General features: G+C 36.1%; 1 protein-coding gene across 6 annotated transcripts in view; it reads left to right on the plus strand.

The window, feature by feature from the left end:
• The window catches only part of hlk (hulk), a 99625-nt gene that overhangs the window by 25922 nt on the left and 48889 nt on the right, over positions 1–24814 (plus strand). For all 6 annotated transcript variants that reach the window (XR_012465895.1, XM_074177330.1, XM_074177332.1 and 3 more), the window contains 7 exons: positions 3351–3494; positions 4049–4363; positions 8464–8778; positions 8831–9145; positions 11166–11810; positions 17036–17316; positions 22095–22317. Coding sequence is in view for 5 of the 6 variants with exons in the window: in XM_074177330.1 (XP_074033431.1) it covers positions 3351–3494; positions 4049–4363; positions 8464–8778; positions 8831–9145; positions 11166–11810; positions 17036–17316; positions 22095–22317 (2238 nt within the window). In the remaining variant the exon portion in view is untranslated. The remainder of the gene's footprint in view (positions 1–3350; positions 3495–4048; positions 4364–8463; positions 8779–8830; positions 9146–11165; positions 11811–17035; positions 17317–22094; positions 22318–24814) is intronic.

The following is a 24814-nucleotide window of genomic DNA, read 5'->3' on the forward strand; positions in this document are numbered from 1 at the left end:
GCTTGAAAAGTTATCACTAGCCTCACTGGTACTATCGTTGTCACTATCATCTTGTACATTTATAATAATTATGTCTATTGCACAATCAATAACAGCTTCCTTCGAAACATAATATTCTTCGAAACGTTTAGCGTCTTCGCGGCTTTTGTTCCACTGCTCTTGAGAAGAAAACGAAGTGAAGAATACGTCATGTAAAATTTCAACGGATTTGAAATTGAAATCCAGATTTTTATCAGCTACATATTGTTTCAGTGATACCCATACTAATTCTGTAGGGGTCGAATCTGAATGATAAGAGGCAATCTGAAAACAGTATGTCTCTGATATTCCATAACACTATCAGTTTCATACAACTTGAACCGTGGGTTTTTTATTTTAATAATGCAGTAGAGAGCAATTTTCAGCATATCATCCGTGAAATGAATGTTCCATCGGCTCAACCATTCCCTCATCTCATGTTTCCTCGAGAACATGTCCGGGCACATTTCATACTGAATTGTGGCAAGGGGCATTGTCTATAACCAAAACGCTTTTTTCTGAAAGATTGCAACCACTTTTTGTAATTGTTGTAATTCTTTTCGCTATGATAGTCGCCCGATTTTGTGTTGGATTTGAATTTTGGATATAAATGTTTCACAAATATATTTTCTCTTCCAGCATTCACAATTATAAGTGTCGGCCCTTTTGAAATTGGTGCAAGCAACCTTTCATTCAAATCATCATTCCAACTCTTCTTGTGTGCATGTGAAACATGGATATATGTTTCATCCATAAAAATAATTGTTCGACATTCTTCACGGTATTTCTTCATGTCTCTGAGAAAATTTCTTCGCAACTGCTGAATCGCCGGTTTTTTCCAAAAGCAGTTTTCTGTTTATTCTTTCTTTTTTCTCCATCTAAACCCTATTTCTTTCATGATTTTCCTTAGAAACTCATAAGATCCCTTGTAACCATTTTCACTAACGAATTTTTTATGTATGTGGTGTAAAGGAATTTTGTTCTCAGTAATGTAATAATTGATTATATATCGACGAAGAAGACCCGTGTCGAACTCGTTAGAATCTGATTTTAATGCTTTTCCATGTCTTTTTTATTAGTCGTTGAAAAAGAGGACAACTCACCATTTTCAATTGTTTTCATTTCACGAACTATTCTCATGATGCTACCCAAACTTACACCCGCCGCTTTTGCACAACGCTCTTAAACTTTGTGCAGGTCCGTGCTTATGCCATTATCAGCTTCTCGTTGCACGTTGACTACTATCACTTACTATACTTCAAATAGACATAAGATTGTCGTTAAGACTGATCTACGATCGTTTTCTACCACGCGCATCTTAGGGGAGGTCTAAGCCGAGACTTTGAAGTCGCTTCCTATAATTGGCATGCTGTACAGTACACCCGTCATAAGACTCTCAAACAAAATTCCTATATTGGAATCAACTTCGATCAAAACTAAAAAATCAGGCTCTAAACTGACTTTGTTGATGTGAAAAGTATATACTTTGTAAAACAGATTTTTTTCAATTTCTTTAGCAAATAGTAAGGTGTCAAGTCAAATAAGTGTCATACGTCTGAATATAATTTACCTGCTACCTCGGCTCCTGAATATCACGTTTAATTATGTTTCTTTGTTGAACTTCAATTTTTATCATTCAAGGTTTGTTTATGGTTGAACCATGACGTATTTTGAGGCGACAGCTGCGCCATCTATCGTATATATGGAGAGTTTTCATTTGGCAAGCAAGCAGGCAACTTTGAAATATATTCATATTATGAAGTAACTGTCATTAAAAAGTTTCTTGGTAGTTCACATCATCAACTCTAGGAATTTTTGATCCCCAACAGTGAAAATAAAGATGTAGATAACTTCTTCAGTAGAAAAAAAATGTCGCATTTTTAGAATTCAATAAAGTATACAAGCCAAAAGTTCCGCAGCATTTAGAATTTGACGAATTGTGTCAGAAGATGAGGATGACGATGAAGAGGATAAAACACTGTTGATCGCGTTCATTTTATTATGTAGTGTATCCCCAATCATCAACTAACGTAACTGAATAAATTGGAAAAAACATCATAGAAACCAACCCAAACATATTTTCATACGAATACGCATGCACAACAGAACAGTTCTCATCAGTTCAGCCTCTAGAGAAAAAACAAATGATTCGTGATGGTTCAATTCAGTTTCGTATCATTTCGCACTCGAAACCAGAACAGAAGATTCATCAGTCTGAAATTATCCTCAATAAACCAGAAACGTACTATATCAACTGCAAATGATCCTGGCGCCCCACTCGTAGATCCAGAAAAACCTATTGCAAGTCTGTTTCAATATTTTAGACATTTAAGGTAGTTTGTACTGTTTGAGTCATTAATGAGGTTAACATCAGGATATAAATCAATAACTTCTAAGTAATCATGATGCAGTATTTGGAACCTGTGGTGTAGTAATGAATATTACTATTAATCTTCCTCTTTGAAGATGATCACTTGGTGATCGAAACACGTGTCGAGGTGTTAAAAATAACGATTTGGTGTTGGGAAAAAACTCCAGTAATATTTCTCGACTTCTAAGTAAGCTGGGAGGAAGGCATAACTTCATAAATGTGAGAAAAAATACAAAGGTGTAATTAGGTTTTTCCAAAGCAAGGTGAATTGTGCACAATTATTTTCTTTGCATGATATTTTATACAGAGTTTTCACTATTGGTCCAGCGAAGTGATTGTATCAAGGCAAATTTCTATTCAATGGTACAGTCAACATACTCGTAATAATCGACGCATTGAGATCGTTAATGTACAATAAAAAAAGGTGGAGATAATAATGAATTATATAGTATATCGTATTCTTCCCGATTAATTTCAACAAACTAGATATATTATTTGTACTACGACAAGAAAAAGTTGTTACAATCTCTCCAATGACTCTTTCTCTGCGTACTTGTCCGATTGAATTATCATGATGTGCCTCCTTCATTCAGATTCTGAGTTTTCCCAGAAAATTTGATTGTGTGCGTTAAAGTACTCCAAGAATTTGGGCAGAAATTATTAACATTTGTTTTAAGCATATTTGCTATTGAAATCCTTTAAGTTTTGAAGAGCTTATACAAAATAAATATTTCGCTCATATATTTAGCAGCTGCATCAGTGGATGTGAAAAAGATGGTACTCTGAGTGATTCGTGCAGCATCGTCCTACTTGATGTCAGAGAAGATGGTTTTCAGTGAATCTTGATGAAAGAAAAATAAGCTCTCTTCACTGATTTGTTAACAAAATAGGACTAAAATTATATTATACATATAAAATATTCATTCACTGAACGCAACGAAAAAACCTTCATTTTTTTCAGGAGAACTAACCAAAGAAGAAGATGTATTGGAATGGCTGGTCCAACATAAGAGTACAGGAGATGAAGATGATATCATTGAAGATGTTACTTTGAAAACTCTTACTACCTTGATTTCTAGTGTCGATCATTTGGCTGTTTTGTTCTGTGAGTATAATTCAGAACCAAATAATAATAATATGTATTCTACAAATAATCGTAGAAACTCATACTGATTTTTATGATTTTCTACGATTTATGATGTCGTTGAATGGCATCGAATAAATATACTGATTTGTATGAGTTTCTACGATTTATGATGTCGCTGAGTGGCATCGACTAAACAATTTGTGCTTATTTTCATTCAAAAACATATGAGGAAAAGTATACAAAGTAGACAGGTAGATGCGCCCTACGACACAACTGGCGTCTACATCGCAACGATATATCGGAGTGACCATCTAGACGCAACGACTTGTCGCTACGATTTCCAGAAAATTATGGAAATTTGCATCAACCTTCAACCTGACTCCAACCCCGAAAGGTCTTAACGGTTTCCTGTTCACACGTTACGACATGTCGGCAAAGTTCTAGTTGCAGACAAATCGTTATGTTTTGTCACATCGTGTAAACCCACCTTAACGCTAATAATCTCAGTAGTTGATGCACTTTACTTAAAAGAATTGATTTTGGATGCATTAATTAATTATCGAATATTCTAGACGACCATGGAGACGAAGATTCCATCCAGGTCTTAGACGATCTGGAACACATTGATGATGACTGCGATAAATACGGCATTCAGTTCGTCAAAATAGATGATCCGCATGCGGCACGGGAATTCGGTTTGGATTCTTTGCCGTGCGTTGTTTATTTCGAAAAGGGAATACCGAACGTGTACGACGGCGATTTGGAAGAGGAACAAGACATCCTCGATTGGTTGGTCGAACAACTCGAAAAAGACGAAATCGAGGACGTTACTGACGAAATGCTGGACAAACTAATAGCGGAAGGAAAAACTCTGGCTGTGCTGTTTTGTAAGTATTGTATTATTCTTTCAATTCTTTCGTAGTTGATCAAGAACCAACGTTCTTCCAGTGGAGATTTTCTCTACATAATACTGGATTAAAGTTAATTGATCTCACCGTTTATGACGTTAAAGATATCTGCGCGTCGCTTCTACGGTAAGAAGCACAAAAATATTCGTGTTATAACTGAAAATATCGACTCGACTTTTCTTTTAAAAGACCTGTAATAGTCCAGTTCACACTGGCCAAGATATAGATTGCTTTAGTAGAAATTATTATTATTATAAATAAATGTTCAATAGGTAGATGGTAAAACTACACGTGAGCACTAACATGAAAAGTTGAAGTCGTACATGTTCTTCAGAAAAATATCATTCAAAATCAGAGAGCATAAATCTGAATATTATGAGATGGACCTGGGAGTTCCTCAGAGATTTATTCTGGGTCCCTTATTTTTTTGTTATTCATAAACGATCTCCTGACCATATCTGTTGAGATCTTGTAGTTCTCTATGGAGATTGACAACTGATTCAGATACTTTTGAAGACTTACGAATAAACCTGGATAATCTACCAAAGAATTTCATGAATTGGTGTGAAAGAAATTGCTTGAAAGTGAATGTAAGAAAACAGTTTGTATTTCTATTCTAGGTGAAAATATGTGACTGGTATTCAAGTGAGTATCAGAAATAGTACTATTCATCTTTCTGAAGTTACGAAATTTCCTGGAACATAAGCTATATTGCAATTAAAAACTATGTTCAATGAAAATCAACTCATCAATGTTAGGTTAGGTTAGGTCCGAAGTGAGTGGGTCTATTCGAACCTCCACCGCAACCCCCAAGGTTTATTGTGGATCAGACCTATTCACGCTCTACCAAATGAACCCAGCTTCTCAACGAAGCCGATTAGTTTGTATGGTGAGTAGTCTTTCAGGTCAGATGGTAAGAGTACGGCTCTGCCGAACTCTCAAAACCTGATTCGGTCCCCAGCGGGGCAGACACAAAGTATGTGCTCTGTTGTTTCATCATTTACATTGACAAACAGAGGCGACATACACTGTCTTCTTCCGACAGTCCGAGTCCCTGTATATGAATATTCAAATGACACTGACCTGTAAGAATGGTGAATAAACACCTTGGAGTGAGCCAATACTGGAAGATTCTGCCAGAAGTCCATACATTTTCTTGCCATCCAGGTGTTCAATCTTTCTTTGGCTAAGCCTAAAGCAATGCCAATGACAGGTTCTGGACCGATGAAGCTGCTTGCAGCACCCTCCTTTGTAAGGGAGTCAGCAGCCTCATTGTTTTCTAGGACAGTATGGCCAAGAATCCAGATTAGAGATAATCTGTTGAAAGTTTTCCTATCGAGGAAAATTTGATACCAATTTAGACGTTGTTGAGTAGGAACCAAGAGCTTCCAACACCGCTTGACTATCCGAGAATATTTTTATTACTTGTGTATGGGGTTGGATTCTTCCAATCTCTCCGCACACAATACAATAGCGTACATTTCCGCTTGAAATACAGTCGCACAGGTTCCTAGGCAGGTTGATATCTCTGTCCTGGCTCTGCGACTGAAAACAACTGCAGCGGAACCGGAAGGTGTTTTTGATCCATATGTGAACCAACAACTATCTGCTCTTGATATTGCCTTCTCTCGGAGGATCCAGTCCTCTCTACTTGGGAACAGTTCTTTGTGCGGCAGTTCGTAGTTGACGTTATGAGCGTGAAGTCAGAGGTCATTTACAGAATGCTGTGACTTCCAGCGTCAACCAACAGTCTGTTGCACTCTGCATCAAATTGATTTGTGCAAATGGTAATGTGCACAATTCTATATACATTCCATCTAGTCTCTTTCTCCAAAAAATTTTGGAGAGGAGGTAGATCTAGAAGGATCTTCATGGCCGCTGACGGTGTGTACTGATGGCACCACTGATGGCCAGATAAGTCTGTATCTGTAAGCCAGAGATATTCGCCTGAGCCGTTTTCTGTAAAGCCTTCGGCCACCAGGCAATTGCACCATAAGTGACCATTGGTCTAACAAACTCATCAATGTATATTATGCTCTAATCTACTACCACATTATCATATAAAATCAACATCTGTGTCGAATATATTTTCAAAAATATAAAATTTCAACAATTTCATGTGTATATATTGTCAAATCTATAATGTTATTTATGCAACATACCGACATGTATCAAACAGTTACCCCACTAAAAATGGAAACCTTATCGGAATTCCTGCCCACTGCTTATTATTTTATGAATAAAGACCATCGTATAGAGATTAGTGTCCGACCGAAAGTTCGGTTTCCGTTTCGGTCGAGTTTCGGCAAAAAACGGGTTTAGGTTTAGTTTCGGTTTCGGCGACAAACCCGCCGAAACTACGAACGAAACCGAAACGGCCGAAACGGTCATGTTCGGCTCATTAAATTTCATACAAGTGATATTAGGTAACAACTCAAATAAGTAATTTTATGTTCAATATTTTTGAAAACCCATCAATAATATTCAAAAGAAGGATTTACACCTACTCCAATAAACACCTCACCTATTTTAAGTATTTTTAAGGTGCAATTGATATTTTTTAAATAAGGGGTTTTTATGTTGATTATTAATAAGTAAAAATGTCGAAGACTGCATAACGTTGTGATTTGAAGATAAAAAAATAAAGACTAACTGATTAAAATAACCTTCTTTATTTTTCCCTCAAAACATAATTCTTGTAAGGAAGTTTCGATTTCGGCCGAAACTGAGACCGTTGCCGAAATCCGTTTTCGGTCGTAAAAACCAGTTTCGGTCGGACACTAATAGAGGTACCTATATAATTTTTAATTCATCTTCCGGCAAACCTGAGAGAATGAAAACTTCAAATTAAAATTGAAAGGATATTTGCATAATAAATATTTTTATGGTATCAAAGATTGTCTTGATGCAAAATGAAGATGTTTTTTTCTGTGTTGAATGAATGTTTCTATGTATATGAGTACAAATCTGTTAAATAGTGACATTTTAAATATGTCGATGTGTCTACCATCTCATAATTTTTATTTTTATCCTATATCAAGCTGTATCTGATATGAAAGGACTGAATTATTATTGTGGTGTTATCATAATAAAATGATTGTTATAATTGACAATCCAACTCATCGTATTCTATTTCCTTGTCGGATGGTTCTCATTCACTCTCATTGCAGCTCATCCATAATATATTCTTCTTTAATCCTCTTTAGGTATTTGCAAAAGTTTTGCCACTTCTGAGTTGTCACTTCTTGCTAGTTTGCAGCTGGTTTGAATGATACATAACGAGCTACTAATTTATTCTTCACTAGTGCCTCTATTTTTTATGGGGTGAACTCCGGATGGTATGGTGGTAGGTGCAGTGTTGAAATGTCTTATTCCGCTAGAACCGTGTCGACACTATATTTTTATAAGCTGGTTTACGCTTTTCAAATAACCCATAAACTTCAGCTTTCAAGACTTTGACTTCATATGAAATACCTCGTTCTATTAGTAATAGCTGCATCGCTGCTTTTTTCCATTGAAAATATGAAGTAGGATCCACCTGAGCATTGTGGTAGGAAGCAATATGGACAACTAAGTCGCATTTTCTTGAAGTATTTCTTTGGACACTGGAGCTTTCATTTTTACCATCGTCCCAAGTCTTTAGTATCATATGGGAACTGTGGAAGTAGGTTTCATCGCAATATATTCAACACCAAAACTGCAACACTCTCCTCAATGCGTGTTTCATCAACGAAATTGGAGTCTTCGAAGGATGAAGTAGACTATCTACTCCGTTTTCTGAAGCCGTCAACTTGATTGGTGAAACGCGCGTGCAGAAAAGCGTTACGGTTCTGGTATTTGGAAAGGGAGCTTGTTTTGGACAATTTCTACACCAAAAGTTCCAGCTCTACCTCTATTCAAAATAATGGTAAAAAGTTTCTATTTTACTTCTGCAGGTGAAATAATAATCTACTAATACAAAAATTTTACAATATTCAGTTGTCTCAAAACCCTCATAAACAGACATTACCGTACATATCACGAAAAAATTTAGAAATTCAAACATATCCATAGAAACTGAAGGATTGGTTATATTTCAGATGACAGCGATGACAGAAAATCCCAGAAGGTCCTCAACGAACTAGAAAATATCGACGACGAATGCGACAAGCTCGGAATCGTTTTCGTTAAAATTGACAACGATGACGAAGCTAAAGAATACGGTATCGAGAAAATTCCTTCTATGGTGTACTTCGAGAATGGAATTCCTACGCTATACGAAGGTAACCTGGAAGATGAAGATAAAGTACTGAAGTGGTTTGAACATCAAGTGAAGAGCGACGAAATTGAAGATGTCACCGACGAAATGCTGGATATCATACTCAACAAAAGACAATTCGTTGCTGTTTTATTCTGTAAGTAATTTCCTTCAATTCATCAGAACATCACAATTTTGAATCTTTGCAGATGACAAGAACCAGAAGAAGAGTCAAAAAGTTTTGGTGGAATTGGAGAATATTGATGACGAATGTGACCAGAACAACATAGTTTTTGTGAAAATCGATAATCCAGACGAAGCCAAAGAATACGGAATCGACGTCATCCCTAGTTTGGTATTATTCGAGAAAAAAATTCCTCATTTGTATGAGGGAGATTTGACGAAAGAGGAAGAGTTGCTCGGATGGCTCCTACACCAAAAAAGACATAGTGAAATACCAGACATCACTGATGAAATGATGGACTTACTTATTGATTCGCAGAAGTATCTAGCAGTACTATTCTGTAAGTATCTTTTCTTGAAAAATGAAGTGACTAGTGATAAAGCTTGAGTTAAATAAGCTGTGATGATAGTGATCAGCAATTTCATTACAAGATTTTATTGGAGACTTTCTCAACTTCTTCAACTATACTTAGCATGTGGATGGTGATACGTATCAAGGTGAAATAAATAAAAATAGGAAAATATAATGATGAAAGAGTACAAAAACAGATTCATAACCGAGATATTTCATTTTGTTCCGATCTAAAGTAGCCACAATCGTCTTTGGATGAAATTGTCACTTAGCTTTGGGTAACCGTTTGGAAGTTTTCGATACACTACAGGAACTAGAAAAAAGCTGTCTTGCTTTTGAGTATGTGATTATTAGAAATATAAAAGTACATTATAGAACTGTAATGAAGAATCTTCGGTATTTTTACAGAGTAAATATATATTGAAAACCCTTTTCACACACCAGAACAAAAATACTGTCTATCGACCCACTTTTTGCTAACCTAGTTAGCATCATCAGGAAATGCCTAGTCAACCAGCTTTATTCAACTACTGATGATGCTAACTCAGCAAAACACGCTTCTAGTTTCGTTCTGGTGTTGTGAATAGATTAATGTCATTCCAGAGCTTTCAGTTTTATCTATCAAGTTCTTCACAAAGTTTCCGATCTGTTCATCTTGTATATATTCCGTTAGTGAACAGATCACGACTTTTTGTTCTCTATCTAGTTCGCATAGTCCTATAAAATCGATTCACTTTTATTGAACTTTTTCTTCTGCCAATGCTTTTTTCCTTGTATTCATAAACAAATTGGTTCCTTCAATAATTTCGGGACGCAATTATGGACACTTCTCTATGAGGAATGTTCGCTGATTGTTGAAACCATCTTAATTGAACAAAACCCTAATCCAGGAATTGATTCAGCGCCAGATTTTCTGCAACAGATCATGGATTCACATTTGATCAGAAAACTGGTTCGAAGGCTACTATGTCAATTGTGAAGACATGTTCCTCATCATCCTTATGATGGGAAGATGAAAATTCTGGGTCTTGGGAAACCAAAATCCGACACCTTCCAGAGTACTGATATCGATGTTTCATTATATCTCTAGCTATCTGTGATCTCATTTTCCAGGTGCCAGTTAGAAATTATATCTTGGGCGTTATTCCAAAATCAGACCTATCACGAGAGAAAATGAATTCAAGCTACAAAAGTTTTTAATTTGTTGTTTTTAGATAGATAGGTACCTACCTAATACAAAATTGATATTTGTCAATATACTTTTTTAAGTGAATTTTATCAATTATTATTATTATTTGATAGGCGAGTTACCCATCTCTGCTCAGGTAGAAAATATAAGATGAAAGATGGTGTGGTGGTTGGAATAAAAAGACTTTAAATTATGAGAAGTCGACGTATCTTACTTTATATACTCTTACTAATCGGTAGCTCCGCCTGCACACAGAAACGAATGTTCCAAACTATTCCCAAATGGTTTCGAATACTCTCGAATGTTGTTATACTATGACAGTAAAAAAATATAGGCACATATGTTCTGCTACCATTAGAAAGCCGGGTCGGGTTAACCAACTGTCGCTGCCCTCAGAAGTCGAAACTTGTGCGAGCTGAAGACTAAAGAGGTCTTACATATTAACGTGTGATCCCTAACACGGGTTGGACGATATAAAATGAAAATCGATCGTCTGGCCTTGCGGTTCAAACCACCGGTTCACACATCGGTTGATTGAGTGAATGAAGCAAATCACCCACGTCAACCCACCAGGTTACCGTCCCACCATACATTTATTCATTCCAGTAACCAGAATCATACTTTTTAATTATTCACATAAAAAAATAATGAGCTTTTCAGTTATCTGACCAAATATATTAAAGTTAATATATTCGATATTAACTTTATCATTTTGTTGTTCATCAAGCTCTTTGTCAAGAAATATGTTCATAACTGTCTTCTATATTGTTCAGAAATCCAGAAGAGCAAACCCTTAAATTTAATTTTGTTCTGATTAAAGATGACAAAGACGACAAACAAGACATCAGAGTCCTGAATGAGCTCGAAAACATTGACGATGATTTGGAAAAAGAAGGAATAGTCATAGTGAGGATAGACAACGATGCTGAAGCTAAAGAATTCGGTATAGATCATCTACCTACCCTGGTTTATTTCGAAGATAAGATCCCGTCCATCTACGAAGGCGACCTAATGAACGAAGAGGAAGTTCTCAAATGGCTCATAGAACAAAAACAAACGGCGACGATCGAAGAGGTCACAGACGAAATCCTCGAAGACCTCATTCAAGAGCACGAATACGTCGTTGTCTACTTCAGCGGTAACTGTGAGGAAGGACAAGAATGTGATGACATCTTACGCGATCTGGAAAACATCGACGATGAACTAGATGAAAACGGTATCATCTTCGTAACCACGGAGGACTTGGTCGTTGCTAAAAAGTACGGAATCAAGAGTTTCCCGAAATTGGTTTTCTTCAGGAACAAAGATCCGCTTGTTTACACCGGAGACTTAGAGGATGAAGATGAGGTTCTAGCTTGGTTGACAGACGAGAACACTTTGGAAATACCTGACCGAATAGAGGAAGTTAATTCGAAGATGTTGGATAAAATACTGAGCGAAAATGAGCATGTCGTCGTTTACTTCTGTAAGTATATTCCTTTTTTATAATCTATTTTGAATTATGTAAAAATCATTTTTTTCAAAATGCTACTATTCCTCTTTATGGATTTAAAAAGATTCAAAAACTACCTAGAATATATTCGAATGTATTGAAACGTTATCATTTATAAAAATTTTATACATTTATAGTTTTCCTTAAGGAAGACTGAAAAGTGATAGAGCTGAAGAGGCACTGATACCATAAAAAAAGAATACCATGTAACAGTAATGAACTTTCAACAAATTCCGGTAATTCCTTCAGGCAGTGGCACAAAAATCCCAGTGCTAAAAACCGAACTAGGTTTGTTAATGCTTGCAACAGCTGCAAACTTAGGATAAATGAAAGCGAAGAACTTCACAATCAGAGAATTAGGGATTCCACTTTCTAATTCGTTTGTTGTGGGTTAAAATGGACACCAATATGTCTTGGACATATTGGTGTCCAATGTTGGTGAAACGCAAAGGCTGCTTCTCAAAAGCTTGGAACACTGTTCCGAACCAGAAAACTGTACACACCTCAGCTTCATAAAGCTCAGATCAGACCTTCTTTGGAATATTGTTTTTATGTATGGAGCTCCGTCCCCAAACATAACCTGAAGCTGCTGGATTCCATCCAGAGACGCGAACATCACGTGCAACCTTGATAGCCTGGAACACGGAAGAAAGGTTGGAGATTTTTTTTTTTTTATAGATAATTTCACGCGAGGTGTTCAAGTGACTTGGCACATTTGATTTCACCATTAGAAACAAGCAATGGACTGTGGCTGCTCATCGTTTTGAGGTTTAACTCAGTACACCTCAAACTTCACTGTTTGAAAAATATTTCATCTGGAGAACTGCGTTTATGTGGAATGAATTTCCTGGGAACGTTTTTCCAAATGGATTTAATCTCCAGCAATTCAAATCCAATGTGAATCGCTACTTTCGCACAGGCACCACTCTAAGAGCGCCTCAAGGATTTTCCTGTAGTACTTGTGTTTTGTCCTTAAACAAACGCTTCGAAGCATCCACCTTCGATAACTTAACATACTCTTAATAATGAGACCGGCAAAAAAATTATAGTCTAAAAGCTTGACGGAACGAATTCGAAAGAATTCGAAACTGACGTATAAAGATTCATTAGGCTTGGAATTAGCTCTTCAGTAGATCTAACAGTAAAATTATTGGCGCAGTTCTTGGAACTTCCGGAAAATTCTAACACCCATATCGAAAGAACCAATAGAGACACTATTGAAAAAGTTGATCATCTTCATCAAAATTCACGACCAAAACAAGAGAACTGAAACTATTGAAATATTTTAAATGCATCCAGAACATCACAAACGTACATGGACTTTTAAAAAAATCAAGTGAATGTTCAAATTTCGCGGGCTACGCATATTCGATTAGCAATTTTTTAGCCACACTCGTCTCCAAAATATGTTCTCAGTTTCTGTTTAGTTTGTGGTGAGAGACATAAAAATTAGTAGTGTGTTGCGTATTCAGTTTTTCTGTTATCGAAAAAAAAAAATGGATCAAAGAATTTGCATCAACACTTTTAAATGTTGACAATAGCATATGTGACTGTACTTTGAGTAAAGAAAATGTTTATAAGCCGTACAAGCTTTCCACAGATGTGAATAACGACGCTCGACCTGGACGCCTCAGCATATCAACAACCGATGAAAATGTTGAGAAATCGAAGAAATTTGTAATGGAGAATCGTCAAATCACTATTATGGAAGTTACTGAGGATGTCGGCATGTTCGTTGGCTCATTTCATGCAATTTTTTCCTGAATTTTGGGCGTGTGGCAGCAAATTCGTTCCGAAATTGCTGAATTTTGACCAAAAAACACGTCGCATCAGCATCGCTCAGAGAATGTTTAATGACATTAACGACAATCCAGGTCATAACTAGTGACTGGAAAAAACAACATTCTTCACTGACAGCAGACAAGCCCTATTAACCTTGAACAGACAACGTGTTACATCAGGGCTAGTACTAGATTGCCACCAAGATTTAGCCAAAGCCTCGGTAGATAATAACATTATCCTGAGGTGGGTTGAACGGTACGACAGGAGTAAAGGTGATCGATTGCCAACTCTTTAGCCAAGGAAGCGGCTGGACAAAGAATTTTAGGACCCAGTGGCACCTACGGCCAAATGTTACACCCATGCTCAATCACTAAAGAGATGGGATGGAATCAAAAGATGCAATCTTGCCAGAATCACCCTTGGCGGACCTGGAAAGCTGGCGCCGAAGAAATATCTGGCGATGACCAGAAAAAATCTACGCTTAACAGTAGGATTTCTGACTGGCCACTGTCAACTAAGGAAACACCTCCATAATATGGGGCTAGTGGACACACCTCTATGCAGAGACTGCATAGAGACTGTGAGACTATGAGACTGTCAAGCATGTCCTATGCAAGTGCCCGGATTTATCGTCAATAAGAGAGTGTGTGTTCGGCGAGTCTTGTCCTACACCAGCCAATATAAAGGAGATGTCTCCCAGTAACCTGTCATTCTTCCTGGAAAGGACAGGATGGACGATGACCTAGGACAACTTCTCGGGATGATGTACACTGGGTCACATGTGGCCTAAGTGCTGTGGGCTTACACTCACCCTCCCTACTCTACAGATACAGTTACAGAATCAGTGACGAATCATGGGTATTCAGTTATGACATCAAAACCAAAGCCCAATCGTCCCAATGGAATAGCTCAGGAGAGCCAAGACCAGAAAAAGCACCATAAGTTTGACCAAATGTCAAGGTTTTGCTCACTGTTTTTTTCGATTATTGTAACTTATTGGATCAGGAGTTCTTATCAAATTGTCGTACGGTCAGTAAAGAGTATTATCTTGAAATTATACACCTTTTACGAGAAGCAATATGAAGAAAACGTCCAGTATTGTGGAAAAACAATTCAAGCTTTTTTCATCACGATAATGCAGCTGCTCAATCGTCATTGCTTCTTCGTGATTTTTTCGCCAAAAACAACACTGTAATCATTCCTCAGCCACCGTATTCACAAGTTGTGGCACCCTGTGATTTTTTCCTATTCCCGAAATTGAAAAGACTCATGAAAGGACCGCTTTTTTCGATCATTGAAGATATAAAAACCGAGTCGCTGAGAGAGCTCAGCGAAAAGTGAATATGCTTCGGGTATTGGTGTATTATTGGTGTATTATATCTGAGGAAGACTACTTTGAAGGAAACAAAATATAAATTGATGAAAAATAAATATTTTTGAGAAAAAATTTAAAAAAAGTCATATTCAACGCAAAAACCTAGGGAAAAGGCAAAACAAAATATGGTTCTAGAAACATTGGACAAAGTACAGTTGAATTTCGATATGATACAGCGCGATTGATATTTCCTGGTTAGTGAACATGTTCACGCTCTAGAGGTTGCCGATTCCGTTATAGAAATCATTAAATCTGATGACTATGGAAACAATAGAATTTTAATTTTCTAACTACTACTACTCATGATTCATGAATTATTTGTCAGCATTACAGAAAAATAAGCAGGTCAATCTGAGGTAGACTTAATTTTAAGAACGAATCGAAACAAACTGTGTTATCGACAAAGACATTTACAAAACCGTGGTCCGTGTCATCTTCAACAGGCCATTTTGGTCATCAAGGAACAGTAAGAGATTGCGAAACATATTTTCTAAATCTACAGTATCACACATAAAGTTCCCGACATATGGAGTTTTTTTTATTAATAGATATAATTTGACTGTGACACTATTTCACTTCTACAGTTTGGTGGATCGGTGCCCCATCAAGCTGATACCACAAATTATTATTGTTGGATCACCAGCGACAATGAAAGTTCTTCTCGAATATAGAAATATCTTTCTTCAAGAGTCTATTTCTCTGACAACCCCTATATCTTCACTGCTACTACTGATATTAGTTTTTCCGTTTTCGACAACACTCGAACAAATATTAAGTTGTTCTTCTTCATTTTACTTTATTGGATTATGTGATTTCTTGAAACCATTGTCCACACAGCCAGTTTCTTTGAATGTTTTCAATATCTTTCCCGCGGTACTAAAGTGAATATTTCTTCCTAGATACCGGTGATTGAAAATAGAAGCAACATCTCGATATGGTATATTCTCACCACATAAAAGAACTTTTCAAAAACTACGCCTCACGATTTGATCTCTACAAACATATAATCACATGTTTCGCTAGCACAGTAGCTCTCTCATACAATGAAATGAAAGAACTAGGTGAACTTTTCTACAACAAAGACGAATTTCTGGAGGTGTATTCATTTTTTTTTCTGGTAACAGGCTAATGCGGGTATTTTCTGGGCAAGATATTACATTGAAGTCATGTATTCATCAAAATTATGGAATTTCAATCATGTTTCGTTCGAATGGATAGAGTGAAAGATACGAAAAATTAAAAAAAATAAAAAAAAGTCTAAGTGACAGTGGAGAGTCCAAATTTTGAGCAAGGATATTAAATTGAAAACTGAACAACTTTTTTTTTCTTTAGCATTTTTTGAAATTTGAAAAAAAACTGATTTTTTCGGGAAAAAATGTCAAATTTGACATTTTTTTCCCGAAAAAATCAGTTTGACAAAATGAAAGTGGCTGAATTTCACTCACTTTTCAAGCTCAAACTAACTGCGAAGTCATATTTTCATTATATCTATTAATAAAAAACTTCCATATGTCGCGAACTTTATATGTGACACTGTAGTTATCATTATCGTAATGAAGCCAGGATTTATCGAAAATATGGGAATTTACAGATCTTTCAAAGTTGAAACCTCACTCACAAGTGAAACAGGAATGCGTGTATAGAACATTTTCAGTAACGTTAGTCACAAGTGAAAGTGGTAAAAAACATAGAAAGTTTCATTTAACTTTTCTTCATGATGGAAAAATTGCTGTTCGAGTATTGAAAATTTTGTGAATACCAATCATCGAATAGGTGAAATCTTTCATATGGTGGACAATATCATTTAGTAGATACCAACGTCATTGGTGAACCGAGGAAAATATTTTCCGTTGAAGTGGAAAAAATGTTTACAAAAGAAACTGCTGAATTTTCCACTGTGAGGGAGGATGTACAATGGATCACATGTGGCCTAAGTGCTGTGGGTCTAAACTCCCCCTCCCTACTCTACAGATACAGATACAAGCACACCTTTGTTGGGATAAAACATATTTCTCACCTTTTTCCATTTTTCTGTTTCCAGACAAAGAGGGTGACAAGCGATCCCAAAAAATCTTACAAGAGCTCGAAAACATCGACGACGAATGTGAAGATAAAGATATCGATTTCGTCAAAATATCCGACGAAGGAATACAGAAAGAGTACGATTTGCCATCTCTGCCTGCGGTAGTGTTCTACAGAAATAGATTCAGAGAAATATACACTGGAGATCTGATGCACGAAGAAGCTATTCTAGATTGGATTCTGAAACTACGAGAATCCGATCCAGACATCATAGAGAACGTTGACAGAAAAACTTTACAGGTAGGTAGGTATGTTTCTAATGTTGAATGTTCCAGCAGCAGCAGTTACTTGCGGATAAAACTTTTCTTTGATAGTATAATGCTTTATTAAGAAGCTGAGCTACACTCGGTTGAAATATTTTCAGATAAAAATGAATCTGATATGAGTAACACCACAACTATTAAACTATAGAAAGTCATTGAGTATAGTGCACCGAAAAAGTGTGAAAAACAATAGAAAAAGATTGATCAAATATTAGAAATTTTCAAAAATTATTCGTCAGAGAAATCAGTGCATAGGAAATTCCAAACCCTGGTTCAGTAAAGATCTTTCAAGAATAATAACGTGACAAATTCCACCCCAAAAGATACACGTTATTCTGACAATGAACATTTATTTAGTAAAAAAGTGTTTGAATTGCCAAAAATTAATATTATGAAAAAAAATTCGGTAACCCTGCTCCAAAGTGCGTATGGAAATCAATAAACAAAATTCTTTGTAATAAGACAAATCATGGAAATGGTTAAATTAAATTTATATCCGTTGATGAAAATGAAATTGAAAATATACAAGATATTTATGAGAGTTTAAACAATTATTTTGTTACTGTTGGTACTAATGTATCATCTAGTATTCCTACTCAAAATAGTCCAGCAGTTCAATCAAAATCACTCAGAAGAGATAGAAGAATTAAATATTAGATTCTAGAAAACCTTCAGGATTCGACGGAATTACCATAAAAATTATTTAAAAAAGTTTAATAAAATTTACACCTCTGATGAGTAAATTGATAAACTATTTTTTCAACAGGTTTGGTAACTAATAATGCTAAAATTGACAAAGTAAAACCATTATTTGAAGCAGGTAAAAAGAAGAGACTGAATGCCAAATTATAGACCAATTTCAGTTTTACTAGTTTTATCTAAAATTATTCAGAAATCGGAACATTCTAGATTGTTTGAATATCTTGAAAAGACAAAATTATTATATGATGGGCAACACGGATTTCGAAAAAACTGTGAGTCCGCAGTATTAGATGCCATAACCCAATTGCCATAACCAAAAATGTGGAGTTTTATAGTTCACTGTGAACTATAAAATTGTGCTGGAAATAATGCATAATATAGATATCCGTGATGTCTATATGAGCGACATAATTTGTTACAAAAAAATAATATTTGGGGTACCGCAAGGATCAATATTTGGACCTGTTTTGTTCATTATATATTTCAGTTCTTTGGCTACACTTAATTTATTTGGTAAATGTCTGATGATGACATCAATTCAACTCACAATGGAAATAGGGTACAAGAAATCAAAATTATTATTTTAAAAGACCTTCATCAAATATCTTCATGACTTCAATGCCGTAAAATACCAATAAATTTTCAGTTATCTTCGTATATGTTTGTATCAAAAAGGTCTTTATAAATTGATTTGAAAAATCCAATCAAATTCCATAATGAAAATATCAAATACTCTCCTAGTGCTAAATTTTTTGGTTTCATTCTAGATGAAAGTGTATCATGGAGACAACATATTGAGAAATGTTTTACAACTAAAATACCTTAAATTGATTCATTTTTCATTCATTATCTCATATCAGTATGAGGAATGGCAACAAATTCCTCATTGAAACTAATTGAAAATCTTAAGAACAAAATTATAGGGTGTATATTCAAGTTAAACTACGAGGAGCCAACAGTCAACTTGTATAAACCAAAAACACTACTAGATTTGTCATCCTTACATGAATTCAAATTACCTTCATTCGATTGGTCGAAAATGAGCTCAAAAATCAAAATCAATGGTGACCAACAAAACTATTCAATAAGATATTCAGGCAATCTAAAATTGGAGAAAACAAATGTTGATCAAACTTCGATTTACTGTAAAGGTATCAAATTTTACAATAAGCTACGGAATGCTTAAAACCATTCAATGTCTTTTTCAAGTTTCGGTTCTAATTTATCTTTTTTAGTGTTCTTTTCGTACTCAATTATGTTATAGTTAAACTATATCCATCCAACAAACAAAGTAACCCAAAGATAGAGGCGTGATCAAAGCCTGATCATCAAGCATATTTGCATCTATTGGGTAAAATAAACAAACCTCCTTACGCTGGCCAATCAGATTTAACTGCAATCGGCTGGCGGAATTCATTGTTACAGTGTCAGAGTGGACAGTTACGTTTTAACGCCTGTGATGTTTACATAAACGGTATTTTGAACTTTCAAAAATTTTCGAAATGTCAAGTACTGATATGGCTGAAAAAAACTGCTAATTTGTGTTCCTTCACTCTACCAAAATAAAACTTCGATCCTTCCTTAATGCGACTCTGTACAAGTAGCTTCGTCTGGGAGACCACGTGCACTAGGCATGGTAATGTTTGGGAGCAGTTTGTTGCTTAGTTGGACAAAGTATTTTTTTGTACCTTGGGAGCTGTCTGACTTGTCCATTTAGTCCAAGTCTCCAGAAAACACTGCAGCCTCTTGGGCTTATTGCGTTTATTCTCCCATCTTCTCATGACACCCATTCCACCAGTCTCGTTCCTGTTGGATGTTCGTCATATTCTTCTGGGCGTAATTTTATACGTCCATATATTACCTGTCTCCTGTAATTCAGTGCCTCACATTCGCATAAGATGTGTAGAGCTGTTTCTATTCCTTCGTTGCATAATCTTCAGCTGAGGTCTCCTTTATACAGCCCAATTTTATTCAGGTGTCCTCTAAGCGGACAATGACCGGTTAGTAACCCTGTAATTATTCTGAGCCGATCCCTACTATATTGAAGTAGTTCTTCGGTTCTTTTCTCGGACGGTTCCCTAATGGAGGTTCTACTGTGTTTGTTGCCAGGTACTTTTGTCCAATACTCTGTGTGCTTCTTATTGGTCCATATTCTAATCTGGTTTCGTACCAATGATTTTGGTACCCCCAGAGCTGGTTCAGGACCTATATATGAAGTTGATGATTCGCGTCTAGCTCATTCATGCTTTATCATTACCTGTGATTCCTGAATGCCCTGGCACCCAGTACAAAGTTGATTTGTTCCTGTTTGCAAGTTCATTCAGTTCTTCATGGCATTCCCAGACCAGTTTTGATGTCACCTTCGGCTTTGTCAGAGCCCCTAGTGCGCTCTTGCAAAAATATTGATGCGCTCATTTCTTTGAGGTCTCAATTTAATAAGCCTTGCACACTGCAAGATAGCATTCACTTCCGCCTGAACGACAGATGTGTATAGTCCTAGCGGATAGCTGTAGTTTAAATTTCTATCCGCTCGGTATATTCCAGCTCCCGTTCCATGTTTGGTCTTCGGCCCATCTGTACACCAGGTGTTTTTTTCAAACATGTTTTCGGGATGACTAATGGTCTTCCACTCTTCCCGGCTTATAATTTTGGCCATGAAGTTTGTGTTAAAGGTGTACTTCGGTGTCATGTGGTCCGTGCACATATTCAATATGTGCTCCTCCACTTGTTCCGAAATTTCTGTTCGGTCCGAACTTTTGTAGTTCGGTGAGTTTTCCAGTCTGAATTGGCCCATCCTGGCCTCCCCCATTATCACAATGTGTAAAGGAGGTAGATTCAGGAGTGTCTCCAATGCAGCTGTTGGGGTAGTTCTCATTGCTCCCGTCATTCCCAAACATGCAAATCTTTGCACCTTGCCTAGTTTGTTGATGGTGGTCGCCTGCTTCATCTTTGGCCACCAAACCAGAGATGCATATGTTATTATGGGTTTAACCACCATCGTGTATAGCCAATATACCATGTCTGGTTTTAGCCCTCATGTTTTTCCATAGATGCATCTGGCGAGCATCAGTGCTATCTCCGGTTTTTTCTTTATCCTGTCCAAGTGTTGGTTCCAGGTCACTTTGGAATCTAGGATTACTCCCAGATATTTAACGTCCCCAGACACTTGTATTTCTTCACCTCGAAGTTTTAGAGGTCCGAGACCCTCCGTTTTAGCCCTCTTGGTGAATGCTACTATGGTCGATTTGGATGGGCTTATGTTAAGCCCTTCTTCTTCGGTCCATCTTGTAATATAGTGAAGGGATGCTGCATGCATCACTTCACTACATCATTGTATTTACCCTGGACTAAGATGACTAAGTCGTCTGCATAACCCAGTGCTTTATACCCATTAAGGTCCAAGAGACATAGTAGCTCGTCCATTACAAAGTTCCACATCATAGGGGATAGAACCCCCCCCTGAGGACAGCCCCTTGCTGGACAGAGTATAGTTTATGAATTATTGATTGTTTTCTGCTATAAATATTGTATGTTTCTTTGGAAAATAAATCGTTAAATATGCGATTTGTTCTTAGTCGCTGAATTTTTTTTCAACATTCAACGAGTATAACAATCATCTTGTAATATCATCTCGGAGTTCAACATATTTTTTCAGAACTACAAAACAGTTGCAGTCAAATATTCAATGAAAGTCATTTTTTGTAGAGGAAAATCAGTTTTTTATCGACCATTTTTGCGTATTTTTACCTTCCACAATCTGAAAAATATGAAAATTATAATGGAGAACTTTATGCAAATGTAGAAAGGGCAAACTATTAGTTTACCCCGATAAGTTACTGTGTAAAATCAAAGTATTTTTCACAATGAAAAATGTTAACTTACCAGTAACTTGTCGTATTTAACAATTTTGCCCATCAAAAATGAACAAAAAATTCAAAGCTATTTGCAGTTTTTCCTTTCTTGATTATTTATTTCTCAACTTTTTCGACAGATGTCAAAGGAGTTTCGAAATGTGAGTTTTGATAACAACGTTACATCTTTAATATTTCGCAGGTACTCATAAACGACGTCGAACACTTAGCCGTTCTCTTCTACAGCAATGAATGCGAAGAATGCAGTGAAATTCTGGAAGAATTAGAAACTATCGACGACGATACGGACAAACACGGTATACAATTCGTGAAATCTATGGATGCCAAACTGGCCTCCGAAATAGGAATTTTCAGCTTTCCGGCTTTGGTCTACTACGAAACGGGAGTGCCAATCATGTATGACGGTAAGCCTTGTTTTGGGACCGAGTTTTTCATAGGTTTTTCGAAAATATTCTCAGGTCAGGTAATTAATTATCTCAATGAAATGTTATAGGGAACCTTAAAAATGAGGACAGAGTTTTGGAATGGCTAGTTGAACAAAAAAGTAAGGATACCAAACTTTCACTATCTTAACATCTGATTTCAATAGTAACTATCGCATTTTTCACGAAAAATTATTCGAATATAAAATTTTATAAATGGCTTCAAATGCGAGGTTTGCGAGGTGTGTTGCATGTGGGGCTGCATGTTGCTGTAATTTCTTAGGTGATGTTAGCGCGAATGAAGATGATAACGATGACGATGACGAGGATGAAGACCATAACAATAACCCTAACGATTTGGAGAAAAACAACAAGGACGTTGGCAGCGGACTGCAAAATTTCGATGAGTTGGTTAAGGGATTTGTTCCAGGTAAAAGTGGATCGTGTTTGGTGGTAAAACGGTGGAGATGTGTCGAATAACTTGCGACTAAGACAAAAATATAGAATAAACAACATCTGCATTAGAATAACATTTGCTTCAATGGCAGCAGAAAGAAATTGAGCACCCAAATAGTAAAACAAAGTCAATAGCCATAATTTATTATTATTATAAAACTTGCAAGTGACAAAGTTACTTTTTTCACTTTATTCGATGAGAACAGCTTTTGCAGACCAACGGTTGAGCATCGGTGGTTTTCACTCGATTTCCTTCCACAAAAATATGTGTTAAAATGGAAATGAATCATCTCTAGTATTCAGCTACTGCCAGAATAAATTGACAAGAACATTGTAGACTTCGAGTAGCCCTCTCAGGCTGTGATAAAAATATTCAATTTAAATAGGGAAGCGAACAATATGTTACCGTTTCAACGTAATTCTATTTTTCGTAAAACAGAAGTAGAATTAGAAGATTCACCATAAAAGTCTGCATCTCTGTAGTAGTTCCACCATTGAAGAAAGCATCGATTGAAACAATTTCGTAGAAGACCTGTGGTCTATAACCTTGGCTTGGAATGACAATCGATATTCAAATGCTGCTATTCCTGTCTCACTTCTTCTAAAGACTCAAGACATACGAATCTTAGACATTAATGCATATGTATGAAGAGTCATTCTGTAATAATAATAGCAACCGACTATTTGTGATCACCAATACAATCAGATAGAACTCTGTCATATCTCTAAGTTGGCGTTAGAATTCTGGGAAAACATCTCTAGTGAGTTTGTCTCTGATTACCACAGATCTTTCATAGTATTTTCATCAAACGTTGGATCTTTACGTTCATATATTATCTAAAAGGGCAAGTCTTGACTTTGAATGAGACTTGATATATCTACCATTGTTTGAACATATTTGGGTTGCTTCAAGCAAAGTTAATTCAACTAGTTAGGAGATGGGTGACACAGTTTTCGAAAAAACTCAACCAAAGTAAAGATCCGAATGCAATACATGTCAAATGCCGGTGGATAGGATTTTATGATGATTTTCTTGTAAATTATTTTCGGTTTTGATGAAAACTATCAATAATACTTTCTAAAATTCAACTTAAATGATCCAGTTTTCAAGAAACTTTTGAGAGCAATTAAGATTAGAAACCGTGGCTACCAATTTGGATCGAATCAAGTCTTTCTCAACTTTTTTCGTGAATAATTTCGTAATAAACGATAGAGATAGAAGTATTTGATTTTCATACCGTATATGTCCTTCAAAATATCTGCGAGTCGCTTCTATGATGAGAAGCAAAAAATGATTCAAGTAAAAACTGAAAACATTGGCCGAGTTGAAGATTGGTTTAGTAGAAATAATTATTATACGTTTAAAAGTAGATACATTTTAAAGGGTGAAAAAACTATACGTAGGTAAAATGTTGAAATTACAATATGAAGAGCTCACAATAAAAATGTCCACTGATATTACAGGAATTTACAAGATGATGTAATCGAAAATCACTAATGTCTTAACACGGGTAATTGAATAATTTTAATACTTATCCATTTACATGTCGATTGAGATTTGTTTTGATAGTACGAATATAGACTTTTCAAGAAATATCTCATCTGTTTCAGGAACATTATTTATGATAAATGAAAATAATTGCGTTACAAAGAACAATATTTTCGATGAAAAAGTGCATATATTTCACTGTTGATAAGATTATGAACGATTAGTAACAATTTTTAAACCATTAATTGTAATGTTAATGAGAAAACGAGTTTATAATTATGTTGCAAGAGCTAATATTGATAAGTATTCAACTGAACTACTTAGCTTGTAGATAGAAAACAAGTCCAATTGACTACTTTTCTAGCGAAAGAAATTTCGCATTTCGGTAGCATCCAAACCCGACAAATGATTCCAATATAATAAAAGCCTAACAACAAACACTAACGTTCAAAAGTTAATCAACAGGAGGAATTTGGAAATCGATCGAATGACCTAAATAAAAGTGCATGTAGTGGAAGGACATATACACGGTGA

This window comes from Leptinotarsa decemlineata, unplaced genomic scaffold (assembly GCF_025532065.1).
Source record: "Leptinotarsa decemlineata unplaced genomic scaffold, Ldec_3_MD MMD2_tig00002974_RagTag_RagTag, whole genome shotgun sequence".
NCBI lineage: Eukaryota > Metazoa > Arthropoda > Insecta > Coleoptera > Chrysomelidae > Leptinotarsa > Leptinotarsa decemlineata.